Below are 20,738 nucleotides of genomic sequence, written 5' to 3'. Positions count from 1 at the left end.
TCCTCTAGCGCCCCTGCATCACCTTGACTCTATGTATTTGACATATCTGAATTCAATCGATTCCCTCGATGCTGCACCCCTATCCCTAGATTCCCTCATGCACATTATTGTCCTGTGAACCCTTTTCACCGTCGCCTGCAATTACCACTAGTGTACAGCCTTTGCTGCCTCTTAGGGCCCCCCTCTGCTATCTCTTGGACCTCCCAGCCAAGTCTTCCAGCCTCAGCACTTCAGTCACTTCCGGAAATTCTACCTATAATGCATGTGGCAAGCAATTAGAGATTCTACAAGAGGAGAATATGGACCTAAGTGGACAATTCATCAGCAAGGCAGCTTTCTAATTTTCATCACAGAACTCCAGTCCCTCAAAATCAAAACCTCTCGCCAAGATGACAAACTCGACGCCATTCGAAGATAACTGAACAATCTTAGAATAAATGGCAATGCTGCAAGGAATGTGGATTCTGCTAGCTCTATTCCAACCCCAGCTTATGGCAACCTGCAACTCGACTTGAACAGGGCCACCGAGGAAGCCGCCTTCTTTCTTCTACAATGGGAACCTTCTGCAAACTTGCATTTTTTTTGACTCAATTTTGTCGAATATATGTATGCAGGTCCAATATTACAGTTTTTCTAGTTAGTAGTTTTTTGGTTTTGACAGACAGCTCCTCAATGAAGGATCCTCTAAAACTGATGAATCGTAATGACTTCCCAAGTAATTGCTGCAACCGGGTGCAGAATTAATACAATCCTTACTCATTTGTGTTTAGAAAAAAAGCACACATCGATACATATTATATGTGGACCCCATATCAATATTATTCTCGTGGTCTATATATATAGATTGTATAATATGCTAAAAAAAATTAACCATGGGAATTAATGACTAATTGGAATGATCTAGGATATGCCTGGGATCAAACCTACTAGTTGCCACTGCAACCCAAGAGCACATCCAACAGTCTGCAAGCCAGATATACCAATAGCAAGGATCAAGGCATACCATGGCATCCGGAGTGCACCTATATCCTGGGGGGCACCTACCCTTCTAGCCTTAGGGGCACCTAGCATGTCACTTATGACAATTGCCCCCAATGCAGAGAACAAACAATCCACCTAACCACTCAAGCTATAAACCTGGACTTGTATATGATGTTCATTTGGATTACAAAAGTTGTTTCCAAATGATCCAATTCATAGCCAAATCCAATAAAATACTTCTTTTATGTTGGTATACCATTGGAACTAGAAAATTTGACAAATGAGAGACAAGGAAGATTACAATGACTAATTTACTACTGATTAAAAAACTTCAATGATGTTTACTCGTTCATTAAACCACTCAAGTAATGAAATTTTATCAATATTATAGACAATGGACTTATCTATGAGTGTTTTGGGTTTCAATCAGGGGTCTTGTGTCATTCCCGAGATAACTGCCTCTGGTGTTGTGCCTTACTCAATGTTCCTGTCAAGCTATGTGCTAATTGGCAATGTTGCATACATCGGCATCGAGATAAAATCAGATGGGTATGAAAAACCAAAAATTCGTAAAAAACAATAAATATCGGCAAACATCAACAAAATTAAGATATCACCAAAATATTGAAAAAAATCAGCAAACATCAGCTAGGCCAAAAAATCGCAAGTTTGCAATAAAATCAAGATGTTTGCAACACTGGCTAATTAGTGCCAAAGGGTTTTAAACTTTTATATTGGGTACTACACAGTGTTTTTAAACCTGGCCGGCTCGGAACCGACTCGGCCGAGTTGGTCCGAGTCGGCCAAAAAGATTTCAACTCGGTGGTTGAACCGGTTCGGCCAGCCGAGTCATTGCATGGCTCAGCCGGCTCGGCCGAGTCCATATCAACCCGGCGGGGTCAAGGAAAGCAGCCAGTGAACCCCAAAAACGCAATTTTTTTTTTATTTTTTTGTTTTTTCTGAGTGTGGGGGACTCCAAATGGTTTTATTAATTGGTTTTTTGGTCTTTCGGGTCCATTCCCCTCTCCTAGTATTGATAAGCTATTCAAATTTCATGGTAATGTTAATCCTCATTTTCATCATTTTACTTAAATTTTTAACATTACCATGAAATGACTCGGGATGTTTGAGAGTGGTTCCGGCCTCATTGGATTTCATATGGAGAAAGTAGAATTTTAGATTTCATTCAAAATCCAACAGACTTATCAGTTTTTCAGGATTTCAGGATTGGGGGATTGCAATGTTTCCATTGAATTTTGTCATGTATTAGGGTATGGAACTCATATTTAATCAAGAGCACCAATCCCTCTATGTACCTTGATGTTAGTGACATTGGTTGTCGAACTCCTCCGGGATTCGCTCCCAAACTGGGAGCTTCTGAAAATGTCGCTCCCGCTCCCGTTTTTGCTCTCGCTCCCCGCTTTCACTCCCGCTCCCAAGTAACACTGAGCCAGATGATGTTGGCAACTCTAGCAGTAGCCAGTAGTATTGGTCACAAACTTTTGTTGTAGAGGCCATTTATAGCCTCCTTGGTTATGTGTTTTTGTTTTGATCTCTATATCATCATCGTGTATGTATTGGACAGTGCACTGGGTGCCATTTTGATATAATGGATATATTCATGAACCTACTTTGATCATATGTTGTCTTCTATCTATATTCTAATGCTGTGTGTTTGGAAACATGAATGAAAATCTTTAAAATTATGTGTTTTTATAAAAAATAAATATTTAATGTATTTTTTACAACGACCGAGTCATTGAAATTGGGCCGGCCAAGTCGATACCGAGTCAGAGTCGGAGTTTTAAAACATTGGTACTATAAAGCAAATGTGGAGCACTCAGGAAATCTTCAAAAACAAATTCATAAATTTATACAAGGTCTTTTAATCTGAAAATCAAAATCAACTCACGAAATGCCACCATCGATACCCAAGGCCTTTTCTCAAATTATGACCACCCAAGACTGCTTCAATATAAATACACTTGTATATTCTTGGATACGGTAGTGTAGTCTCTGCCCGAATATATTCTCTGAGTGGGTGAACTGGCCTGCCTGAGTGGACAATACATAATCAAATCAATTAAATGCAAGTTCAAATCCCGTCCAGACCATTCTAGAATGGGATATTTTCAACTTATTCCTGTCTTATTCACAAATAACTGAATCCACGAACACAAGGAAAAAAATCCCACTCAACAACGATTCCAGGTCTCCTAAACAATAGCAGACCAGCAGTTGACCATGACAAATAGTTTCATAAATAAATTACAACTACAGCAGACCTGCTCTAAATCAACATACAATATCTTAAATAGTAATTTGAATTTTGAACATTTTGACCTACAAACAGTTACAACTTTACTTTATTGGATGAACTTCAACATTAACAAAGAGAAATCTTCATTGATATGAACAGTTGAAAAGCAGCATCATTTAGGAAAGAAGCAGATAGCTTTATGCACAGTATGCATTAAGAATATTAAAGCCAGCAACTGAAACCTCAAGGCAATTCACGGCCATGCCTGAACCTATTTGAACGTCTTCTCCTCCTGGATTCAGAAGCAACATTACTTGCCTCATTAGTTGAAACACTGTCCGATTCTTCACTATCAGTGTCCACTATATGATCACCCAACATGTGTTGTACTGAAAGCATGCCAGGAGATATATGTTGCCTCCTTGCAGCCCTCCATCTTGCTGGGAACCCTCTAGCATCTGCTAATGAAGCAATGGGAGTAATCATATGAAACAAAAAGAATGTTGTCCACCAACTTCGAGAAGATGTGAAATTTTCATTCTCATCACCTTGGTCAAAATGAACTCCATCTTCACTATCAATAACATAATCCCCAAGCACAATTGCACTCGGCATGGCTGAACGTATGGTACTGAGCACATCCCCAAAATCGCGTTGACGTTCTAAATGCCGCCAAGCACATTGACGGGAAGGATCAACCTCTGCTGGTCTAGCTGTTGGATGAACGCTTCTTGCATGTTTGCGGAGTTCTTCATAAGTTCCACTAAAAGAGCATGACTCGTGGGAACAATTTCTCATCTTCATGTTCAGATATTGTCTTGCAGCTTCTACAACCTTGTACCCATTCACTGTGCCTCTACAAAGAGGGCATTTCAGCTCAACTTCACCATTCAAGTGTGCTTCATTTTCATTCCCAAGTTGCCGTGTGTTAACAGAATCTGATGTTTCTCCTTCATCTCTTACTGGTGCATCTCTTATCCTGCCTGGCTGTAATTCTGACAACATATGTGAAGCCCTCCTATTTTGTGAATCTTCAGATCCTTCTGACCTCGAGGTCCAAGACCCAGCAAGAATTTCTCTGGTATTTCCTGGCCCTCCTATTCCAGGGTATTCATCCATGTTTGTCAATGATCTTACACCACTTCCGGCATCATTGATATAAACTTCAATACTCTGAGATGAATGGCTATGGAAATTTGCCAGGGGCTTTCTGTACCGATCAAGGCAATTTGAATGCCGATAACTTGTATCACACATGTAAGGACAGCAACCCTTGTCAGAAGAACTACACAAGAGAAGCACAGCATTATGTGGATGCTCCATACAAATTAGGCACACTGTATTATCCCACTCTTTCTTCTGAACATTGATTTCTTCATCTTTCAATGAGTTTTCTCCAGAGATAAGATGCTGCTCACTGTAAGGATGATATCTGGAACACCTAGCCTTGCGTGAAACCAAGTTATTGGACTGCTCAAGATCCTTTGGCATCTTTATCTATTAGCTAATCACAGAGATAAAAGTAAGCAAACTGTTAGTCAGGGGATTGCTCGATCATCCAGGCACGTCAGCATCAAATATTTGCATACTGACTTAAAAGTAAACAAACCTTAACCAAATAATTTATTCCTTAAGAAAAGATGGCTAAATAAAATAACTCTGAACCTGGCATGAATTTATGATTTGTGCACACTTCTCAGCTTTCAAGAGGGAGGAAACAATTTCTCCATTATTAAATATAGAAAGCTCATCATTCTCTTACATGTGATATTTTGCTGAGTTGCTAACACAGGAAAAATAGATGGAATGAAAATAGTGCATCCTGAAACTAAATCAGGCTACATGAGGACCACCTATTCTCACTAGTTTTCACGCCAGCAACATCAATTAATTCATATGCTATATGCAGCCCCAGAAAGAAGGCATAAAACGATCAGCTTTAATGTTCGCCCTCGGGAACTACATTTAAAATTTCACTATATTTGAGCTCATAATAAAAATTTAAGAGTCACATTAATCTCAAGGACCCCACACAAATGTCGTAATAAAGAGAAATTTGAGGCTCATATAGACAAAAACTCCAAGAATAACAACGACAAAATAAGCATAAAAACAGAAGCTCTCCCATTTGTGGCTATTCAATTGTCTGGAAAGAACTCCAAAAAGCATGACGATGAAGTGATTTCAAAGACAAAATAAGCATAAAAACAGAAGCTCTCTCACTTGTGGCTTTTCACTTGCCTGGAAAGAAGTCCAAAAAGTGTGGCAATGAAGTCATTTGAGTTACTTTCAAGGAATTTAAGAGCTGTAGGGGCTTGAGGAGGCACTCAGAATTTATAAAAGCTCTCCAGAAAGTTCAGAGACATTTTAATTTTTGAGTGACAAGTACTGCTACTCACGCTATGTTGCTAAACTAAGAATATTAAATTTGTTGAAGAATGTAATTGGTATTGGTCTTCATAATTGTATTTGAGTCATGATATAATATATTTGTCAAAAAGAAAGAAAAGAAAATTATTTATAAGCATGGATTTCATGCTTTGTTGATTTTGTTTCTAGGTTAAAACCTCCATTGAAGGCTTCTAGGGTTTATGTCATGAGTCTTAGTCCTTGTCATCATGTAATGGACTCTTCTTGGGCTTTATGTGTCAAGAAAGAAAATTATTTTGATGTAAATTGGTAGTCTAAACCCTCCTCCACCAAGCCGGCCTCATCAAGGGAATTTGACCACACAAAAGGCTATATATAGAAGTGCTACTCGACCTAATTAGACCACTCATTCAAGTAAGTTCACTCTGCATCTTGAAGAGGAGAAAGAAGTGTGAAATACCTAGAAGGACAAGGAGAAACCTTAAGTGAAAAAGGAGGAACCCTAGTGAAGCAATTGAAGACTATTTTTCTCTCTTTTTCTGCCACACGTGTGAGTTTATGGGTTGCTGCACGAATGCCGAAGTTGCAGGTATGTAGTAGGGCCAAAAATTTGAAGTGGGAGGGCCAAAATCAGAGTTTGTTGCAGGATTGAATCAGTTTGACTTGAGTTGACTTTTGAAGTTTAGCTCATCAATCTTGGGAGGCTGACTTGGTGGATTGGAGGAGGTCTTTGTCTTGGTCAAAAGGTCTTGGTCATCTAATCTGATTTGGTTCTATAGAAGAGAGGAGGATTTTTGGGTTTTCCCCTAGAAGAGGGGTTGTAGCCCTAGCTGAGAGTCTACATCTTCTGTCATTGTTGTGTTGATCTTCATGTACTTATATTGTTGGTAGTTGCTTAATGATAAGAAGATAAAAGAAGGTATAAAAGAAGCTAATAGGAATTTTAAGAAATCAAAAGTAACTATCAAGATATGGAAATCTTTCTGCCTTTTGATTTTCTAACATGCTTTCAGAGCTAAGGTGAAGAAAAAGGAAAAAGGAAGCTTGAAGACCAATAGCTCTCATCATCTCAAGGAAGGATTTAAGAGAAGAAAAGAAGTCTTAAAAGGATATCTAGTTTTCATCAAGTAAGTTCACCTATGGCCTCATCAATGAAATCTAAGAACAAACTTCAAGGAGCCTCTAACTATAGAGCATGGAAAACAAGGATGGACCTCATCCTTGCAAAGAATAAGGTATTGGATTTTGTACTAGGAAAAATCAAGGAACCTTCAAATGATGCTAGAAAGGAGAAGTACAAAGAAAGTGACATTATTGCCATGAACTTACTAATTGTGGATGGAGTTAAAGATAACTTGATTCCCTACATATCCACGCTAGATTCTTCAATAAAAATGTATGAGGCTCTCTCCAAGTTATTTACAATCAAGAATATTGGACAAGTGGCAAGTCTAAAGAATGAACTTCGAACAGTAAAAATGACAAAAGATGATATAGTATCTTCCTATTTTGTAAGAATTGTCGTATTAGAGATGAACTACAAGCAATTGATGAAGTAGTCCCTGAAAAAGAACTTGTGATTGTTGCCCTTCTAGGACTACCAAAGTCTTGGAATGCCTTTGCAATTGGAATTAGTAGTTGGAAGAACTCTCCATCCTTCAAAGAAATGTGGTCTACTTGTATACAAGAAGAAGCTCATCTCTCCTTGATAGAAGGTAAGAAAGAAAATGAAGAAAATGCCTCAAATGCCTACTCTGCTCATGTCAAGAAGAAAGGAGGATATAAGAAGTTTAAGGGGCCAAAGAAAAATCATGGGAAAATTGACCAAAAGAAAGGGGGATATAAGAAGTTTAAGGGGCCAACGAAAAATCATGGGAAGATTGGCCTCTCTAAAATAGAATGCTATCATTATCACAAGATGGGTCATTATAAGAATCAATGCCCAGATAATCCTAAGAACAAGAAGAGAGAAAGGGATCAAGCTACAGTTGCTACCTATGATAATCCTCCAAAGAAGTCTAAAACTGAGGATATTGAAGTCAAAAACTTATTCTATTAAGTCTCATATATCCTTTACCTCTAGTATAGGATATTGTTTTAATTTTTAAAATAAACCTTTCTTTTTTATTTTTAGCGTTTATAGATGTAATATGTTTTGTTAAGAAAACTTCTTGAGTTGTTTTGATGAATTGAAGGATTCCCTCACAAGACTAAAATGATGTAATTTCAAGAGGGAGCTTCCCACCATTTACAAAAGGTAAGTATTCTATTCTTCATGTCTTTTCTTTGTTGACTTCCTATATCTGTCTAGTTTCCTTTTGTGCTTGTTTATAATCCTTTCTCTTGTGTTTTCCTTGGAGGGAAAGATTGCAGTATACTTTAAAAGATTGAATGCAATAAGGATTATGGCCAGAGTCTAAGAGAGACTTAAAATAAGAAGAAAGAAGCTTAGTTGTAGAGGAAGCCCTTCAATAAGAAATCCTACAAGGTTTGTAAAAGGAGCAACTCAAGGTATGTTTAAAATTGCAAAATTTGTTGTTATTCCTCATATAAGAAGGTACGATCATTTGTCTTGCTTTATATTACTAACTCTCTCATATCTAGGGTTTTGAACCATCAAGATTCTTATTTAGGGTGATTAATCTTTGAATTAAATCAACCCTTATCTATCTTTTGTTCACTTTGGTAAAACCCATACCTTTAGGGTTCGCTATAAAACAATAGCCTTTTGATGTTTAGGGTATGCTGATGTTAATAATGAAACCCTAGCCTTTTAGGGTTTATCTAGAACATATGAGGAAACCCTAACTATTTAAGGTTTGATGAATTAGGGTTTATGACAAAACCCTTGCAATAGTCAATGTAAGATCGTAGGAATGAAACCCTAGTTGTATATGATTTTGTTTGATTAAAACCCTAGCTTGGTCGAGTTGTATATCTAACATTAAAGCTTTGATGTTTGTATCTAGGGTTTACAACAAAACCCTATTAGGGATTGATATAAGATTCCAAGGCTTAATAATGAAACCCTAGATGTAATAATGCTTTAGCTATGATTGAAATCCTAACTTGATTTAGTTGTTGATATCCAAGGCTTTAGTCTTGATGATGGAATCTACGGTTTGTGACAAAAACCCTAGCTAAAATTATTGTGAAAGTCTATGGCATGAAAGGTGTAACCCTTGTTTATTGAAAACCTAACTAGGTTTCGGTTTTGGATATCTTAAGTTTGATTTCTTATTTTAAGTTACTAATAACCCTAGATGCTCCCATTATGATAACATGCCAACCCTATATTGATGAAGTTAACTTTATGTTCTTGTATATTTGTGCTTGGTTATACTTGATAAGATTTGCAGGTACATAATCTTCAAGATGTTGAAAATGTTTGCCTACCTCATACTTGTTGATGACTTGATGATGATGTTGAGCATGATGGAAAGAGGGAGTTGTAAGAACCCTGATAACATTGAAGTTTACATTGTTGACTAATAGATAACCTTGTTGCCATGTGAAGATAGAAGGAATGATGTTCCTAAAAGTTGAAGTTCTCCGATGATATGATGGTGCGAAAGAAAGAGCCTGTGTGGCTGAGTTGTTGATGGACTTGTTCCCTAATAGAGAAGAAGCTTGGATAAAGGAAGTGTATATCTCCCTAGTTAAGAGGGAGGGCATATTGTGACAACTATAGTAAAGACCTTGAAGAAAAGAAAAAGATCGGATAAAGGCTAAAGCACTATTGATGGTTATTGATGAAGTAATGAACACGAATTGGATGTTTTGGATAGCATACAAGAACATGTACATTGAAAGATTGATATTGATTGGGGTCGTGAAGCTACAATACGTACCATCAAATGAACAAGTAGTTGATATGATGACAATATCTCTTCCCACCAAGAAGCTAGTTTATTTTAGGGGCATGCTCGCATTGGTGGATATATCTTTGACTTAGTTAAGAGGGAGAGAGATGAAGTACCATAAAACTGCCTATATGATGGTACTTAGGAGTACATCTTGGCATGGGTAGTATTGAGATCTCCATTGATGTGTAGATCCCATAAGGGAGGGCATCGTGTGGAGCTCTTATTTAGTGTTAATACTTGGATCCCTATAAGGGTTGGTGTTAAGGCATGGAAGCCTAGATGGTATCTATATTCTGTTGGATTGATACCACGGTTGTAGCTTGATGGTACCTATAGTGGCAAATGCCTAGATGACACCTTAGTCCTTGTTGGAAGGATACCTTGGTAGTAATGGTATCCCTAGCATTGCGTATGTTGTTGTACTCTTCTTGAAACATTTCAAATTGAGGTCAACCTTGTACTGCTTGAACAATTATGAATACCTCCCTAGTTAAGAGGGAGTGTTGAAGAATGTAACTAGCATCGGTCTTCATAATTGTATTTGACTCATAATGTAATATATTTGTCAAAAAGAAAGAAAAGAAAATTATTTATAAAGAGAAAAATTATTTATAAAAATAGAAATTATTTATAAGCATGGGTTTCATGCTTAGTTTATTTTGTTTCTAGGTCAAAGCCTCCATTGAAGGCTTCTTCGGTTTATGTCATGAGTCAAGAAATAAAATTATTTTGATGTGAATTGGTAATCTAAACCCTCCTCCACCAAGTCGGCTTTCCCTCCAGTCAAGTGGGCCTCATCAAGAAAATTCAACCACACAAAACGCTATATATAGAAGTGCTACTCAACCTCACTAGACCACTCATGCAAGTAAGTTTGATCTGCATCTTGAAGAGGAGAAAGAAGTGCAAAATACCTAGAAGGGCAAGGAGAAACCCTAAGCGAAAAAGGAGGAACCCTAGCAAAGCAATTGAAGATCATTTTTCTCTCTTTTATGCCACATGCGTGTTTTTGGGTTGCTGCAAGAAGGCCGAAGTTGCAGGTCTGCAGTAGGGCCGAAAAATCTGAAGCAAGAGGGTCGAAATCTAAGTTTGTTGCAGGATTGAAGCAGTTTGACTTGAGTTGACTTTTGAAGTTTAGCTAATCATCTTGGGACGCTGACTTGGTAGATTGGAGGAGGCCTTTATCTTGGTCAAAAGGTCTTTGTCATCTCATTTGATTTGGTTCTATAGAAGAGAAGAGAACAGAATTTTTGGGTTTTCCCCTAGAAGAGGGGTTTTAGCCCTAGCTGAGAGCCTACATCCTGTGTCTTTCTTGTGTTGATCTTCATGTACTTATATTGTTGGTAGTTGCTTGATGATAAGAAGATAAAATAAGATATAAAAGAAGCTAATAAGAACTCAAAAAAATCACAACTATCAAGATAAGAAAATCTTTGTCTTTTGATTTTCTAACAATATTAAACAAGACTTTGCACAAGCATTCTCCCAGTAGGTAAAAAATTGTCTGGAACTATAGGTAATTTGTTCAAACATCAAAGTCTTGAAGCCAATTCATTGCCACATCAAATTCTCAATCAATTCCAACAAAGGCTAATGCAAACTGCTTCTACAACCAAGAGTTAGCCCCGGGAAAGGGGTCCACATTGTTCATATTTGGACAAAATTTGTTGTTGTTATATCTACCAAGTTTAGGCCCCATTTTTAAGGCCGAAACACTATTAAATCTTAATGACCAAGCCATTGACAATGGAGAAAACATTTGTCACAGAAAGATGCAATAGAGTTGGGCGCAATTTAACTATTCTACATTTTGGGTCAAGTGGTTTCCCTCGTAGTTTTAGAATCAGTGGGCATGAAACAAAAACCGGTCAAACTGGCCAGTTCATTAGGCAACCGGGTCGAACCGAGAAAAATTACCCGATTTAAGGGCTGACTTCACCAAAAAATCACAAAAACTAGACCAAACTGGCCGGATTATGACAGAACTGGCCGGTTTATGGTCAAACTAGCCGGGTTTATTATCAGGCCTGCTACGAACCCCACATAATGCAATTTTGTGAGTTTTGAAGTTGTTTTGAGAGAAATTTAGAGTTGTTTTCCTCCAAAAATAGCCCCTCCAAGGAAAACATGCCTACCCTCTCATTTGCCTGACACATCTCAACCCTAGCAATGTTGGCAATTAATGATAATGTTAAATTCTTAAAGTAAAGGTGATATTTCCTTTATTTTTCATTTTCATCCTTTTACTTAAATTTTGAACATTACCATGAAATGACTTGGGATGTTTGAGAGTGGTTTCGACCACATTGGATTTCATGTGGAGAAACTAGAATTTTAGATTTCACTCAAAATTTAGCAAACTTAATGGTTTTCAGGATTTCATGGTTTGGGGGTTTGCAATGTTTCCATTTGATTCTATCATGCGTGAGGGTATGAGATTGGCATTTGATCGAGAGCATGAAGCCCTTTACGAACCTTGATGTTGGTGGCATGATTGTTGAACTTTCTTGATGTTGGTGGTATTGATTGTTGAACTCCTCTACCATGGCCTTAACAAGAATGTACCCTTCACTCAAAGGAAAACAACTAGTTAGGCATGCTAATCTTTTTCTACCACATTATAAGGTTGAGGAGATGAACCCTTCACTCAAACCAAAATCATTGGTTAGGCATGTTAAACTTTTTCAATTTCTATCATGTTATAAGGTTGAGCAATCCAAGTCTAAAGACTTTGAGCTAGATGATGTTTATGTATCTCTTGTTGATGATCCCATTTCTAGTAGCGTTGAATCAATGATGAGTTTCATGAGTAACCATGTTGATCAGTGATTTGTAGTTTTGATGTCTATTTTTGCTACTACTATGAAAGTTGTAGAGAATTTTAGGAGTCCTCAAACTCTCGGCCATATTATTTATGTAGCTTATGTTGATGATCCCTTGTCTAGTAGTGGTGATGAGTTTGATCATGATGAGGAGTGATCACGTTGTTGATCACTGATATGTAGACTGTTATAAGGTCAGTGGCCCCATAGCTTAGAGCATTGTTTTTGGACTCTAGAGACCATTTAGAGTCTCATTGATTATGTATTTTATTGTTGATAGGTATTGCACTCTGAGCCATTTTGATATATTCACCTTTACATGGTATATAGATGAGAAAACCTTGCATATTTTGTCTCTATTGGTTTGGAATCATGGTTTTAAATCTTAAAAATAATTTTTTTATTAAAAACTAATTATTTCAAGTATTTTTTTAAAGACCAGTTCATTGAGATCTTACCAGTCCCGGTTTGATCAGTTCCAGTTTGAAACCCGATTTATTAAGTGGATTGGTCTGGTTGATGATTTTGATCATGATGAGGAGTGATCACGTTGTTGATCACTGATATTTATACAAATATTCATTTATCTTTTTCCAAGAAGCCATGAATCCATATAAAGGAGAACAATTTTGTCAAACAAGGTGCAAGAGGTCAATAGTTTAATCTTCCATAGGGAAGTGTCCCCTTAGGCTCCTCACACCCCTTGGACATGGAGACTTCATCAGGAATGTCCCCTGCCATCCCTAGTTCCACTGCCCTCTGCATGATTTTTCCTCTTTACATAACCCTCTCAAGACTCAAACCATAACTTCTATCGTTTCTCACCTACAATACATGAGTTTGATCACATCAAGGGGGATGAAGGATGAAGTTAGGTCTTTGCGAACAGCAAGCATTCAAAGGCAGTGAAGTATACTTGCCTGGCAAAGAAGTGCTTGATATCTAAGTGGTGAATTATTCTATCATGTTCTTGGTGTACCATAGTTCTGGAACAATGATTTAGTACTGAAATTTGGTTTCCCTAGATTTTGAGCAAAAGAATGAATATGACCAAGAATTTTAATTAAACCCATCTCTATCTCAATTCTTAACTGGGAAAGCATACAGAGTGAAAAACACGGTAATTGCTATCTTGAAGGACAAGCCCTGAAGGAGAACAATTTTGTCAAACAAGGTGCAAGAGGTCAATAGTTTAATCTTCCATAGGGAAGCATCCCCTTAGGCTCCTCACACCACTTTGACATGGAAACTTCATCAGGAATGTCCCCTGCCATCCCTAGTTCCACTGCCCTCTGCATGACTTTTCCTCTTTATATAACCCTCTCAAGACTCAAGCATAACTTCTGTCATTTCTCACCTACAATACATTAGTTTGATCACATCAAGGAGGATGAAGGATGAAGTTAGGTCTTTGCGAACAGCAAGCATTCAAAGGCAGTGAAGTATAGATAGCAAGGGTTTTCTACCAAATTCCAAGTGCATTTCACATCCAGCACAATTCTTTCAGTGAAAACTTAAAAAAGCATCAAGCATTTTTCATTTCTTTTGGGAAAAGTTAGAATAGCAGTTAGATTTTAACTTGAGCCCAGCTGCCTTCACATTCCCACAGACGATGCTTAAAGTTCCTTGCAGCAAATAGATGCAAAGGACCTAACAAAGGTTTATTGAGAATGACTAGTGGCCTGAGAATTGTTCCAGCTCTTTTTTTGTTGACAGTCTTAACTCTATTGTTTAACAATGATTGGCGTAATTATATGATGCATCATTGCATTTCATTTTGATCTGGACATTGATGATTTTGTAAGAGGAAAGACAATTATTCTCCTATTTTGAATACCAGTTTCCGAATTGTGTAATTGCCAATTGGACTTTGGATCATCGATGTTAGTACTTTAATTGTATAATTTATGATCATCTTAAAAAACTCTATTAAATTTAATATCTTAATTTTTTTTATCTATATTTAGAATTTTAAATTTGGAGTAGGGGACCAACATTCCCCTTGACATCCCCTAAAATAAGAGGATCTTTCTGCAGATCCCTGAGATGCATCCCCATGTCCCCAAAACTTGGTGGAATATTACAATAGTCAATTGCTTAAACCCCAAAAGCTTCTAGAACATTATGATTATTTACTAATATCCATTTCACGTCCAGCACAATGCATCAACCGTTTTTCATTTCTTTTGGGAAAAGTTAGAATAGCCATTAGATTTTAACTTGAGGCCAGCTGCCTTCACATTCCCACAGACAATGCTTAAAGTTCCTTGCAGCAAATAGATGCAAAGGACCTAACAAACGTTTATTGAGAATGACTAGTGGCTTGAGAATTGTTCCAGTTCTTTTTTTTTGTTGACAGCCTTAACTCTATTGTTTAAATAATGATTGGTGTAATTATATGATGCATCATTGCATTTCATTTTGATCTGGACGTTGATGATTTTGTAAGAGGAAAGACAATTATTCTCCTATTTTGAATAACCAGTTTCCGAATTGTGTAATTGCCAATTCGACTTTGGATCATGGATGTTAGTATTTTAATTGTATAATTTATGATCATATTAAAAACCTCTATTAAATTTAATATCTTGATTTTTTTATCTATATTTAAAATTTTGGAGTAGGGGACCAACATTCCCTATGACATCCCCAAAAATAAGAGGATCTCTCTGTAGATCCCTGAGATGCATCCCCATGTCCCCAAAACTTGGTGGAATATTACAATAGTGAATTGCTTAAACCCCAAAAGCTTCTAGAACATTATGATTATTTACTAATATCCATTTCACTGAAAACTCAAATTTCCCTACTGGAAGTTTCACAACAGCTGAAAGGAATTGTATTTTACAGGGCTTGAGCCTTCAGGATGCACTGCACAGCTGATTTTCAGCTGGGGGGAGCACCTTCAGACAGGTGAGGACCAAACCAAATAGCTCCCTTTCTACAGGCAGGTGTGCATAACTCTCCCAAGTATTGTGGGCCCTTTTTGGTAGTGGATGTAACATCCCCTGGTTAATATTTTTCCCTTTGTAAATAATTTGAAATTAATTAAAGGCAGAGAGAAGGGACAGAGATTCCAGATTGTTTGAGAAGGGAAATTGCTTGAGGAATGGGTTGCTTTAAATATCAGTCTCGGTTGGTTGAGGAGCTGACTGAACAATAAATTTAACTAAGAAGAAGTGGACAGGTCCAGGTGTCCTCTAGCTCCAGCAACAAGCAAGAAGAGGACGAAAATTTAAAGACAGGTGTGGGCTGCGCTCTCAGAGGGATGACACGCGTGGAAATTGGAACTAGGAAGGAGACAGACGGTTAGACCATTTGGCAAGGAGGAGCACACACGATGCGCATACGCATAGGTGGTGAAGAACAGGCTCTCTCGGATTCCCTCTCACGCGCAGAGACAGTGGAAGAAGGGAATTTATTCGGTTACCCTCTTAGGCACATGCACAGGAAGCAGAGGAGAGAATGCAGTAACACTGAGAAAATTTCCTCCAAGGGTGGATGTGAGAAAACAGAGAGAGCAGTGATCAGATTTGGCAGAAAGTAAACACCGGAGAGATAGAAACCAGCTGAAGAACCCTCATAAAGGCTTGCTGGGTAAAAGCTTTATAGAGAGTAGTGGCTTACCTGTAAGGCTTAATAACCCACTGGAAGCTTGTGGATTGATGAAACTACGGGAGAGGTAAGAGACACTGAGGTGCTTGTGAGGGCTGATGAACCACCAACGGTTGCCTTGGGGCTGAAGCTCTAGCGCTTGACTCACTGATGAACCACCTGGAGAGTTGCCCTCATTAATCATCAGTAGCTTCTCCATTGATGGACCTTCCTAAATGTGGACTCCCTTCTCCTGAAAGTGAGCTGAGACTCTTTGCACTGTGGTATCCTGGCATGGATGTTAATTATGTCTGAAAGGACAGAGTGAAAACTTTTGTAGCTGATGGATAAAGGCAATGTGGCCTTATGGCATCCCGTTTCAGTTGTTCTGTTGGTTGAATTTCCTCTTAAGAAGCACTCCACCTCAAGCACTAGAATCTGGCTCAAGGGTGATAGCTACAAGTAATTGTGGTTGCAGCTTGTCTCTGGTTGGGTAGAAAGTTAGAGTCCCACTCTCAATCGGCAAGTTGTTGTGCAGCATAAGATAAGTGTTTACTTGTGCTCCTTGTTTAAATGTTTTTTTGCATATGTTTTGCATTGGTTGAATGTGGGGAGGAAGATATGAAATTGGGACTGCACTCGTAAAGGAGGAATGCTAATGATCCGTGTAATGATTTTAAGGAAGAATCGTTTTCCTGTGATTAATTTTGGATTGTATTGTAACCTTGATAACTAGTTAAATACGTAAGTGAAATCTCTTATTCAAAGACTTGTGTGCTATTATGAGATTTGAATTTAATCGAGTGGCGCGTAAGTAGCCTTTTCATATGAAGATATATGTGACTATATGCATTGGGTTGTATTTCACCTGTTACAGCTCGGAAGCGATAGCGTAATGGATATATATATATATATATATGATCACAGGTGTATAGAGGTCCATGGCCACGATCGAGCTTTGTTAAATCTCAGGAGGGATAGGCTGAAAGACCCTACATATGCCCTTGTGTGCCATTGACTATGTATCATAGGCCTGAGCAATGGCCTTGTACATTCATTAAGCGGTCGCTAAGCGCAGGGCTAGGCTTCTTTTAAGCCCAAAGCACAAGGCAACATTGTGACCAAAAGCTTGAGGTAGGAGAAATCCGGGTCGACAATGGGGAAGCACTCACGTACATCGAATGACCCCGAAAGCTTGGTACCCCAAAGGTTTTCAGGGGAGCACCAAAGGAAATCTCCCGAGATAAAATCCCCAAGATGATGTGGCAGTGGGGCCTATTACCCAACGCAAACGATGAAGAAAAGACCATGTGAAACGTTGCAGGGAAACTCTGTAGTGGAACCCACAATCACGTGGCACATGGAGTGGAGAACGTGACAAGAGATGATGTCCCCCCGATGTTTAAGAGCGATGACATCACCCCACACCCTAGAGAATTTGAACGAAGTGCTTGGTAGAACCATCGGGACCCATCTTCCGAGATGACGTGTCGAGTGGGGCTTGTTCGGTGGGATAAGTGCCACGAGGTGTGAATGCGCTTGTGTATGGAAAAAAAGGGGTTGCAAGCTTTAGTGTGAGGTGTGACAACTCATAGCCCTACGCTTTGCCCCTAGAAGAGACAGCAAGTGACATCACGATTTAAACCCCGAGATTCAACGTCCAAGATGTTGTGGCCAAAGAGGGTCAAAAGAATGTTGTTGCAACAAATGAGGAGGGGACACGATGGAGAAGGGACCCCCAGGACTCCACGTAGTCTCGAAAGGATCGCCCCAAAAAGGAGCAGAGAGGGGTGACAAGAGCTACCTTTGGGGAGAGTGTTTCCAAGGTGATGTAGCTTTCAAGGGGCTCACAACCGCAATACCTCCCATGTAGTGCATACATGTTATGGATTGGGTCGTGCCCATTGTGTTATGAATGTAAATTATTAATAACAAATAGTTAACAGTGTGATTAGTATACTGAAGAGGCATGTCTCATAAGGACATGACCATTCATGAAGGGGCACCTACCTAGGAATATAAGTGAGCCCTCATTTGTAACAATTCCACCATCTCATACTTTTTGTACATTTCTATATTAATATACTATTTGTCCTATCATGGATATTTATATATTTCAGATCTTCTGAGTATTTCGTTGCATATGTGAACTTTGTTCATAACATTTGGTATTAGAGTTGTTTGATCCTCTAGCCGCTTAACCCCTACACAGAGCCAATCTGATCCAGCCTTTGGCCATCAATTTTCGTCAACTTTGTTGTTGTGATCGAAGTGTTTCACTACACAATTTTGGAGATTCTCCATTTTGTCGTCAGGCCTTTGGCCATTAAAAAAAGAAAAAAGAAAAAAATATGGTGCTATATATATATATATATATATATATATATTTTCTAAAAAATCAAAATATATTAAAAAAAAGAGAAGATATATATATTTTAAAAGACTGTATGTTAGTTTTTGTAGAATAGAGGTGTTCTAGTCTCGAAACTGTGTAGAGGCTAAAACACAGGAGTTCTCCACAATCCAAAAATTGTTTCTAGAAATTCCACCTAGAAATGTCTCAATTAGATTATTAACCTATTTTTAGTTATTTCTTAAGTCTAAACTTAGGAAAATGGGTTAACTAATCAAAATTAATTGAGATAAGGTGTAAATCATCTAGAAACTCACATAGATCGATAGGGAATTAATCTGGGCCCTTGATTAAGTTTTAATCTTGGTCGTCCGAGGTCCAACAGAAGATTATAAGAAGAAGTTGATGAGCAAATGGAGAACACACTTGAGACACTTGTGAGAACCACAATGAGTTCGATTTCCTTGGAGAGTTCGATTTTCTAAAGCCAGCAGTGTTGGAAGAGCTCGAGCTTCAATAAGGAAGCAGAGATAGAGAGGGGCAGAGACAATGAAGTCGGAGGAAGATTTCCAGATGGTGAGTGCATTGCAAAGAAAGGCAGAGATTTCTCCAAGAAACTACACAGAGGCAGCACAAAAGCTTCAAAGGGTGGTTTGGTTTGCTGAGGAAGGAAGACGTTTTCAGTTCTAAAGGCCAAGCAGAGGTTCCAGAGAGTCGGAGAAGCGTTTTCCCAATCAGTAGCAAGCAGGACAGCTTAATCTTCAATTGTTCCAGGCTAAGCATGTAACACACTGCAAAGAGATGACACAGAAGTTGCGCAGAGCTAGGTGGACGACTTGATTTTCAATGGCAGTCAAGTGTCAAGATTGCTCAGAGTGAGGGTAATTTCCCTCAACATATATTTGCCTGTATTTTCTCTGCAGGATTACCAGTTTTCAAGCATCCAGATTGAACTCAGAATTTCACTATTGCATAATAATAAAAACCCTCAATTGTTGCACCGGTTTTTCCAAGTTGGGTTTTTCCATGGACATTTGTCCAAAAATATTTGTGTAATAATTTTGATGTGAGTGTGTTAGCATATTTCTCAGTTTCCAATGTTATTATTTTCCACAATTTTATTTGTGAAGGTTGCAGTGTGATTTATTTAGTATTTGTCGTAGCAAATAAATTGTTAAATTAATTAACAATTAGAAAAATAATTTCTAGTTGCTGCATTAGGATTTCAGACTTGAAATTTTCACATGGTACCAGAGCATGATTGATCAGTTGGGATTCGGGAAGCTCAGAAGCGAAAGAAGAAAATTTCGATGTTCAGAGGGAGTAGCAAGCCGAAATTTTATGGTGTTGTGTAGTGCCTAGCCAGGTAGTACAAATTGTTGGGCAAGGGTTCGATTTTTAGTTGCAAGGTGGCAGCAAAATCGATTTCCCAGAATAGCGATTCCAACAGGTAGAGGGAGCATTAGCAGCTTAGATTTTTCGCTGATCAGATTCCTTGGTTAAACGCAAAGGGTTTTGCAGCAGTAGCAAAATCTGCATCTTGTGGAAGAGAAATTGTACACGCAAAGGGAGATTTCTCTCAAAGGGGTTCTAGCCAAGAAATCCAATTTTCCCAGTTGCAGGTGGCAATAGCAACTAGCAGAACTGCGCATTCCAGATGGGAGTGAGTTATAGAGCAGCAGCTAAGCAGAGGAAGAGGGAGTTTCCAGAACAGATTCGAGATGACCATAGTTGGGCTTAGAGATCAAGATAGGTTGGAAGGAGCCTCCAACTATGTCATCTGGAAGACTAGGATGTCCTAGGATGTCCTTCCTTCTAGATGAATATGGCTTGAAAGCCTATATAGATAATGTGGTAGCAGTTATCCAAGATGCAAATCAGTTGAAGGAGTACATAAAAGAAATGGCAAAGGCAAAGCTGATGATCTTGGTTGTAGTCCGTGATCATATAGTCTCACATATATCTGGCAAGAACACGAACAAGGAGATGTGGGATGGTCTTTCCAGCGATATCAGTGTTCTTCCGAGTAATGGAAGATGTTTCTTCAGGAGACACTGAGAAGCGTCAGGATGCAGAAAAGTGAAGGCATAGATCTCTTCCTCACCAAGATTCAAGAGGCCAGAGATCAGCGTGCAGCCGTTGGGGAGGCACCCCAACCCACAGAGCTTGTACGATTGGCACTGAAGAGTGTCTCGTAGGACTGACAAGTGTTTGTCCAAAGCATATTGGGTAGAGACACTTTGCCTGGTTGGGACAAGATGTGGTTTGATTTGAAGCAGGAGAAGTTGAGGCCGGCTCTAGTAAAGAGCACCATCAGCAGAAGCAGCAACAAGAGTCAAGGAAGAGGAAAATGCGGCCTTAGCATTGAAGGGTCCTAGTCAGGGGCATGGGGGAAAGAAGAAGAAAAAGGACCTGTCAAAGGTCAAGTGCTTTAGATGTGGTGAACTTGATCACTATACTATGCAGTGTCTTCTCAAAAAGAAGGACAAGCA

The 20,738-nt window shown here is 38.6% G+C and overlaps 1 protein-coding gene across 2 annotated transcripts in view; it reads right to left on the bottom strand.

The window, feature by feature from the left end:
• Window positions 1-3,069: 3,069 nt before the first annotated feature.
• LOC149143173 (uncharacterized) overlaps window positions 3,070-20,738 on the bottom strand; it is a 41,489-nt gene continuing 23,820 nt past the window's right edge. Inside the window, exon 2 of one of the 2 annotated variants that reach the window (XM_089448884.1) lies at window positions 3,070-4,738. In XM_089448884.1, coding sequence (XP_089305010.1) covers window positions 3,485-4,732 — 1,248 coding nt within the window. In that variant the 5' untranslated portion in view covers window positions 4,733-4,738 and the 3' untranslated portion in view covers window positions 3,070-3,484. Of the gene's footprint in view, window positions 4,746-20,738 lie in introns of both variants that reach the window. The other variant, XM_089448883.1, reaches the window with a different exon arrangement.

This window comes from Pinus tabuliformis, chromosome X, assembly GCF_031772625.1.
Source record: "Pinus tabuliformis cultivar Carrire ecotype Pingquan chromosome X, CPIR1, whole genome shotgun sequence".
Taxonomy (NCBI): Eukaryota; Viridiplantae; Streptophyta; class Pinopsida; order Pinales; family Pinaceae; genus Pinus; species Pinus tabuliformis.
Note: the sequence above shows the minus strand (reverse complement) of the source record. Positions and strands in the feature narration are given on the sequence as shown.